The sequence below is a fragment of the Phlebotomus papatasi genome, chromosome 1, assembly GCF_024763615.1.
Source record: "Phlebotomus papatasi isolate M1 chromosome 1, Ppap_2.1, whole genome shotgun sequence".
Classification (NCBI taxonomy): Eukaryota; Metazoa; Arthropoda; class Insecta; order Diptera; family Psychodidae; genus Phlebotomus; species Phlebotomus papatasi.
The window spans coordinates 12587999-12595981 of NC_077222.1; the positions used below are offsets into that span (position 1 = coordinate 12587999).

At 43.2% G+C, this 7983-nt stretch overlaps 1 protein-coding gene across 1 annotated transcript; it reads right to left on the reverse strand.

Moving 5' to 3' along the window:
• Positions 1 to 2102: 2102 nt before the first annotated feature.
• Positions 2103 to 7490, reverse strand: LOC129799310 (uncharacterized). The gene has a single exon (XM_055843062.1). The coding sequence runs from the start codon at positions 7488 to 7490 to the stop codon at positions 2103 to 2105; it is 5388 nt and encodes a 1795-aa protein (XP_055699037.1).
• Between the last annotated feature and the right edge of the window lie 493 nt (positions 7491 to 7983).

Sequence of the window (7983 nt, forward strand, 5' to 3'; positions counted from 1 at the left end):
TTTAGAAAATTTTGCTGTTTACAGAAAAAACAGCAAAATTTTCTGAGAACAGTAAAATTTTCAGCGAACAGTGAAATTTCTTGTGAACAATTTCATTTTCGGCTAACAGAAAAATGTCCTGGAAACAGTAAAATTTTCTGCAAACAGTAAAATTTCACAGAATCAATAAAATATCGTAAAATGGCCTGCTAAGAGTTAAAATTTTGTGTGAGCAGTAACAATTTTTATGAACAGTAAATTTTTTTGAGAACAGTGAAATTGAGAACAGTAAAATATTTTCTGAGAACACAAAAGTTTCCTAAGGCCATAAAAATGCCCTGGGAACACTAAAATTTCGAAAAACAGTAAATTTTTCTTCAAGCAGTAATATTTTGTGTAAACAGTCAAATTTCCTGTGAACAGTTAAATTTTCTGCTAAGTAAGAAAATTTATTAATTAGCCGAGACACATACCATAAAAGCCTAATACTGCAATTTTTCTATAGGAACCTAGACCTAGAAGGTTTTACTTGATGATAAATAGAAAAGTTTGCAAACGAAACAAGGAAAATAAAATATTTGAATTTTAAGAATGTGGATAGGATTTTCAGAGTTTGTTAACTACAATTGTAATGATTTTTCTTCAATTATCTTTTCATGTGTCTACGCTCAATATTTTGCAGTTCCGAAGTTACATGGTTTCCGACCTTGTAAGCAATAAATTGTTTGATACAAACTAATCCAAATTCGGACTTAACCGCTATGACCTATGAGACTTATGAAATATTTATTTTTTAAATTTAGAAGTTTAAATTAAATATTTAAGACTTCGACACACCTTTTATGTCAGGTAAAATTAATGAAATCGAAATTCGTTTTCCTTTCCTTCCCAAAAGTTTTTCATATGTCTGTCTTACTGTCCGTATTCTTCTTCTTTTTTTTTTAATGTGAAAACAAATTCATTTAGTTTGATCCAATTTTAAGTGCGAAAGAATGGGATAGGCATAAGAAAGGGTTGCGAGTTGCGAATTTTGAGTTTATGAAATTTTTCTGGTCTAAAAGGTGTGTCGGAGTCATTAGAATAAAAATTAAAAATTTACTATTCAAAGTTAAAGGGTAATAAAATTTCATGTGTCTCATTCTTCTCCCGAAATTTTCCGATTTCTTTAAAGGTTCGTAAGGCTCTTCCTAGCAGAAGTACATGAAGTTTTCGATATTTTAATTTTAGCTCCCTTGTGGTAAGGTTTGTCAGATTTTAGTACAAATGCTTAAAAAATTTGGCACTTTAAAATATTAAAAGTCTTTATCAAAGAAAACAATTTGGTCTTTAAGGGGGTTCCCCTATTTATAAGGTCTAGAGAAATTGTTACTTTACTGGACCCTTTAAGGAAGATTTGAACACTGACACTGGTGTCCATAAAAATGTTTTTGGGTCTTTTGAATCATGTTTTACTCTAAAAGAAATGAAAAATTGATTTTTTCTGACCTCCAAGTTTAAACCCTGAGAAGGTCCCTAAAGGATTAATCGACTAATCCCTAAATGATGTCCCAAGACCAAAAAGAAACTTTCAAATTATTAAAAGTTGTTTTGTCCTCAAAATAGTTGTGGGAGAAATACCTTTAAGGAGAAAGCGCAATAGCATGAGATCCTGCTCCAATCAGCCTTGATAAATTAGTCAGTACACTACCTTTAAGAGAGAAAGAGGATGTATGATAATCCTACTCCAACCAGATGGAGACTTGTAGCTTTACTACCATACCTGTTGGGGAGAAAGGGGGGGCTTAGATTACAATCCGGGTCGAATTGACCGGATTCCCAATCTCAGCCTTCCAGAAAGATGCTTTACTTCTCCAAGACTTTATTTCCTCCGATCTCACGCACTTCAACTCAAAATAATAGCCTTTTTAAATTTGACAATAACAGTTTGTAATAATTATTTGGAAAGATTGATTATAAATAGGATAAATTTGCATTAATTCACTTGACAAAAACCTTCCGCGTGTCTTTTACTCTTCAACGTGTGTGCTAGAGACATTTGACATAACTCGACTCGACTTTTTACCAAACTTCCCTTTACCAAATTCCACCCGGCTGAACCAATGAGCAGTTGCTCAATAAATTCCTCACATATTCCCCGGGTTGAGGGAATCCTCAACAGAAGAATCCACTGGAAGTTTGGCTAGGGTGTTCACAGCCCTCTTCTGCATTCCTTCCTGCGTCTTGATGGTCACGACTCGCACAACATTGTCCCTTCCTGGATGAGTTGCTATGACCCGTGCCATCTTCCATGATGAAAGTCTCATGTTCGGTTCACGCACCAACACCAGATCTCCAATCTCAAGATTCTTCGTGCTAGTGCACCACTTTGGTCGATTCTGTAGTGTCGTGATGTACTCCTGGTGCCAACGACGCCAGAAGTGTTGGACAAATCTCTGAAGGAGATTCCATCGTGACAGTCTGTTTGGGTTCATGTCCATGAGTTCAGGTCCAGGTGGCAAAGTCAGTGGATGACCCACTAGAAAATGCGCTGGCGTGAGTGGCTGAAGATCATCAACTTCTGAGGACATGGCACACAGAGGCCGGGAGTTGATACATGCCTCAATCTGTGCGAGCACAGTTGAGAATTCCTCATACGTCAGTGGAGTGTCTCCGATGACCTTCTTGATGTGGCTCTTGACACTGCCAACACCACGCTCCCATAATCCTCCGAAGGTGGGGGAATAAGCGGGGATGTAGTGAAATTGAGTCCCAAGGGACGACATGAACTTGACTACTTTGTGGTTATGATCTCGAATTCCCCTGATTCTCTCGTCTCGGCTGGCTCCTGTCGCTCCCACGAAATTTGTGGCATTGTCACAATAGAGAGTGCCACATTGACCACGGCGGGCGGTGAAACGTCTAAGACTTGCGATGAATTTCTCAGTACTCAAATCCGTGACAGCCTCTAGGTGTACTGATTTCGTGACCATGCAGATAAAGATGCACAGGTAGCCTTTTGTTATCACTGACTTCCGGAGATAAGACGATCGAAACTGGAATGGACCCGCAAAGTCGCAGCCGGTGTTGTAAAATGGTCTATTTCGCTGCACCCGGACTGCAGGTAAATCTCCCATGAAGGGGGTTTCCAATTTTGGTCGGATTCTTGTACACCTCACGCACTTCCTGACGATTCCCTTGACGAGAGATCGCATCCCAATGATCCAATACTTCGCACGAAGAATACACTGGGTATGAGTTGCACCTGTATGGAGATACATCTCGTGCGTGAATCTCACTAAATCCTGGACAAACTTGTGTTGAGAGGGTAGAATGATTGGATGGCGCGCTTCATCTGTCACATCTGCATTCTGTAGACGCCCTTTAACCCTCATAACACCGTTGTCATCCAAGAAGGGTACTAGCTTTCGCAGTTTGCTCGACTTTGGTACACTTTTTCCACTGACACAGCACTTGTATTCTTCAGGAAAACACTTTTGTTGGATATCAGCCCAAATACGATTCAGAGCCTGATTTTGTTCACTCACTGAGAGAAATCCAGTCAATCTGTCATTCTCTTTTGCAAAACAATTGTGAATAAACCTAAGCACATAAGAAAACTCGCGAATCGTGGTTAAGTAATTAGAGTTTTTGGCAATCAGCTGACCAATAACACTTGTGTCATTTTCTTCTTGGGTCACAAACACTTTCACTTTAGATGATTTTTCCTCATTCGTGATACACTTCTTCACTGGATTAGCTGGCCAGTTTTCCTCTTCCCTCAGAAGCCACTGAGGTCCGTGCCACCAAAGTTGATGAGCCATGAGTTCTTCGGGTGAGATTCCCCGGGATACGCAATCCGCGGGGTTGTCTGAAGTGGGTACGTGGCGCCAGATACTTGGTGGTGTAATCTCCTGGATTAGAGCTGCACGATTAGCCACGTATGTATTCCACTTCCGTGGCATGTCCTGGATCCACTGGAGAGCTACCATGGAATCAGTCCACGCATACATCTTGACATCTTTGTTGGGAATTGCTGCCTTCACCTTTTCCATGAGTTCCGCTAGAAGAAGACAGCCGTTCAATTCTAAACGTGGAATTGAGACACATTTCACGGGAGCCACTCGAGATTTTGCGATGAGAATGCTTGTCATAATATTCCCATGAGCGTCTTGACCTCTCGCGTAAATGACACTACCATAGGCCTTCTCGGAAGCATCCGAAAACCCATGGAGCTCGATGACACCATCAGTGGAGGGTAGGCATCGGTTGATGCTCACATCCTTCAGGCAACCAAACTGGAAAAGCATCTTCTGATACTCATCAGACAAATCCTGCGGGATTGGATCATCCCATCCGATTCCTGTGAGCCATAGCGACTGGAACATGGACTTCAGTTTCACTGTCACCGGTGAAATGAAGCCTAATGGGTCGAAAATCTTTGCCGTGGCTGCGCAAAATTCCCTCTTGGTGGTGACCTTGGATAGAGTCTCAATGATGAGAGAGAACTCATCAGATCCTGGAGACCATCTTAGCCCTAGGGCGGTGATTGTCTTCGATTGTCCTTTGACCTCTTCAGGAGACAATGCTTGCATGTCAGGTGGAAGTTCCTCTAACAGCCCACTAGAATTGGAAGACCACTTCCGGAGAGAGAACATTCCTCGCTGTAGAACCTCTTGGATGTCCTGGCGAAGCTTTCGGGCCTCTTCCATGTTAGAGGCACCACAGAGAAGGTCATCCATGTAGAAGCTATTCAAGATGGCCTTGGAAGCTTCCGGAAACTCATCTGAATAATCGTGCGCCATCTGTTGAAGCACCTTGGTAGCTAGGTATGGAGCGCTAGAGGTTCCGTACGTCACAGTAGACAAACGGAATGTCTTCACTTGCTGGGAGTTGTCATTGCGCCATAGTATGCGCTGATAGTCTCTATCCTCGGGGGCCACTGAGATCTGCCGATACATTTTCTCCACGTCAGCAGAAAATGCCACTTCGTAGGTTCTGAATCTCAGCAGTATGGACAGTAGATCATCTTGTAGTATTGGGCCGACCGCAAGGATGTCGTTGAGAGATGGATTCCGAGGACGGGTAGATGCCGAAGCATCAAACACAACTCTGAGCTTCGTTGTCTCGCTGCTAGGCCTCAAAACTGCTTGATGTGGTAAGATGTACTTCTCGGCGTCAGGCTTGATAAGTTCCTCGGGAGGAACTTCTTCCATGTGACCCAGGTCTTTATACTCATCCATAAACTTCTTGTAGTCTGTGTGAAATTGAGGGTTGCGTGCAAATCGTCGCTCCATAGCATAGAGTCGCGCCATTGCTGCCGATGATGAGTCACCCAGAGCGTCATGCTTGTCTTTGAACGCCAGTCTTACCACATAACGTCCCGTCTCGTCACGTGAGTGAGTTTTGGAGAAATGCTCCTCAGCATGCTTCTCCTCGTCAGTGTAAAGTTTCTTCCTCTCACGAGGAACGTTTTCAGTCTCCCAAAAGCGCTTGAGAGTCTCGTCTAGATTGCATTGAGTGTGTAGAGAGGTTATCTTTTGAGGCTGACCTTCAACCTTTCCTGCAACGATCCATCCGAATATAGTCAATTGCGCGATGGGCTCGTCCTCCTTGCCTTTCAAAATGTGTGGAAGATTGACTTCATGAGCGTACTCGGCACCGAGAATCACGTCTATCTTCCCCGGGGTCTTGAAAGTTGGGTCAGCAAGCATCAGTGAGTCGACATGAGACCATGCCTTATGAGACAAAGACACGGGTGGCAAGAGCGAAGTGACCTTGTGCATGACATAAGCATCCGCCTGGATCTTACGTACTTTGTCGTGTAGTGATGAAATGTTCAGTTGAACAATTCCCTTCGTGTATCCAACTGTCACTTCTCCTGCTCCTGTCACAGGAATCCTAGCATTCCTTCTCGGAAGTCCGAGTCGTTGAGCACACTCCTCGGAAACCATGGTACACTCTCCTCCTCCGTCGATCAGGATACGACAGACTTGATCTTCTCCACTGACATCTTTGATATGAACCAAGGCAGTGGGAAGAAGGGCACGCTGGAGCACCGATGAGTGATGTGTAGTTACCATGGACTTTGTAGAGACTTGAGAAGTGTCAGGAACCGTTGTAGAATCCTGAAGCTTCAGTTGTGGTTCTTGTACAGAGTTCTGTACAACTTGTGTCTGACCAGAAGTCTGGACAGCCTTTGGATTGTGTTGAGATGAAGGTTGGTTTCCAAACTGCCCTGTTTGCGATCCAAGATGGAGCAAACTGTGATGTGCCTGACCGCAGTAACGGCACCGTGATTGTGATTGGCATTTCTTAGAGGAATGCTTCCCCCTAAGACAGTTGAAGCAGAGGAGGGATTTGTTCACCAATTTCCTCCTGTCGTCGATTGACAGCATCTTGAAACTGTCACACATGTAGAGCACATGAGATTCTCCGCATTGGGCACACATTAGATCCTTCTGAACTTCAGTGTGGTGAGATTTAATTCCTCCCTTGTTGGATTTGACAAAGCCCTTGTCTTCAGTTTTAGAGGAACTCTTTGTAATTGATCCAGGATTTGCTCGCTGCATGATATCAGTAGTCCTTTTCAGAAAACTAAAGAAATCCTCAATGTCTGGCATCTTCTCCGTATCTCTACCTTCCTCCCATTTTGTGCGAAATTGCTCACTCATATTGAGCTTCATGAGGTAGATCAACCATACATCGAGCTTCATACAGTCATCTCCCATAGCATTCAAGCTGTCAAATATCTGACGATATTTCCTTGCAGCATTTTGAAGGTCAGTGAAACTATCCACTTTCTTCTTAGACTGAGCCATAAATTGATCAATGAATGATTCGACCAGATTAATCTTCTTCTCATAATTTTCCTTCAATCTGGTCCATGTGGGCTCGTAATTGGCGTCACAAATCTGAACATTACCTATGTCTTCTGCTGCACTGCCCTTAAGTGCCATTTTCAAGTACTGCATTTTCTGATATGGCTTAAGGTCTTCATTGTTGTGGATAGTGCTTTCAAAGGCATCTCGGAAGTTCAGCCAATCCGTATACTGACCATCAAACCTTGGAAGATCCAAATGCGGAAGCTTTGTGCGAGATTGATTCCCGGAAGACGGTGAACCTCTTTGCATTTCCATCATTTTCCTCAGGATGTCTGTCTGATTCGTGAGAACAGTTGCCATGTCATTCGTGTCAAGAGTTTGACCAGACCCCGTGGTATGAGACCTGCTTTGTTCGACAAGAGCCCCAAGTTGAAGCTTCATGTCTAGACATCGCTCAAGAAAAGCATCAGCTTCCTTTTCTTCCTTCAGTGACTGTTCCTCATCATCTTCTGTGGCATCCAAAAGTTGATGATGGATCTTTTCGAACTTCATTTGAATTGCATAGACTTCATTCGTGAGTGTTTGAGAGAGCGATTCAGTGATACTTGTCGTTGGTAGCATCTTCTGAAGAAGTGTGAGTGTTCTCTTGCAATCGCCTCTCTCCCTGTGCAAGCGTTTGAGTTCATCATTCGATGACATGTGTGTTGCCATTTTGCCGCCTTGTCTAGCTGAAGATCAGAGACTGCAACTCCCAAAATGGCCGTGCGTGGTGAATACTGTCTTGCCTCCTGTCTTGCCGAGAGTGAAAAGTCTTCAAATCCCGTAGATGGATGCAACTCAAGACAGCCGTGAATTGAGGTTATGAAGAGCAGACTTGGTTTAGGCGTGGAGGAAACTTCTAGGTGTAGCACCTCAGCCTCGTGGAGGACGTGGAACTAGTTCTGTCTCGGTGTCTCGAAGGACCAGGAAATATGTGGGAGAAATACCTTTAAGGAGAAAGCGCAATAGCATGAGATCCTGCTCCAATCAGCCTTGATAAATTAGTCAGTACACTACCTTTAAGAGAGAAAGAGGATGTATGATAATCCTACTCCAACCAGATGGAGACTTGTAGCTTTACTACCATACCTGTTGGGGAGAAAGGGGGGGCTTAGATTACAATCCGGCTCGAAGGACCAGGAAATATGTGGGAGAAATACCTTTA

Excerpts from the sequence above, each read along its gene's own strand:
- LOC129799310 (XM_055843062.1), bottom strand. The coding sequence starts at position 7,490 with ATGGCAACACACATGTCATCGAATGATGAACTCAAACGCTTGCACAGG.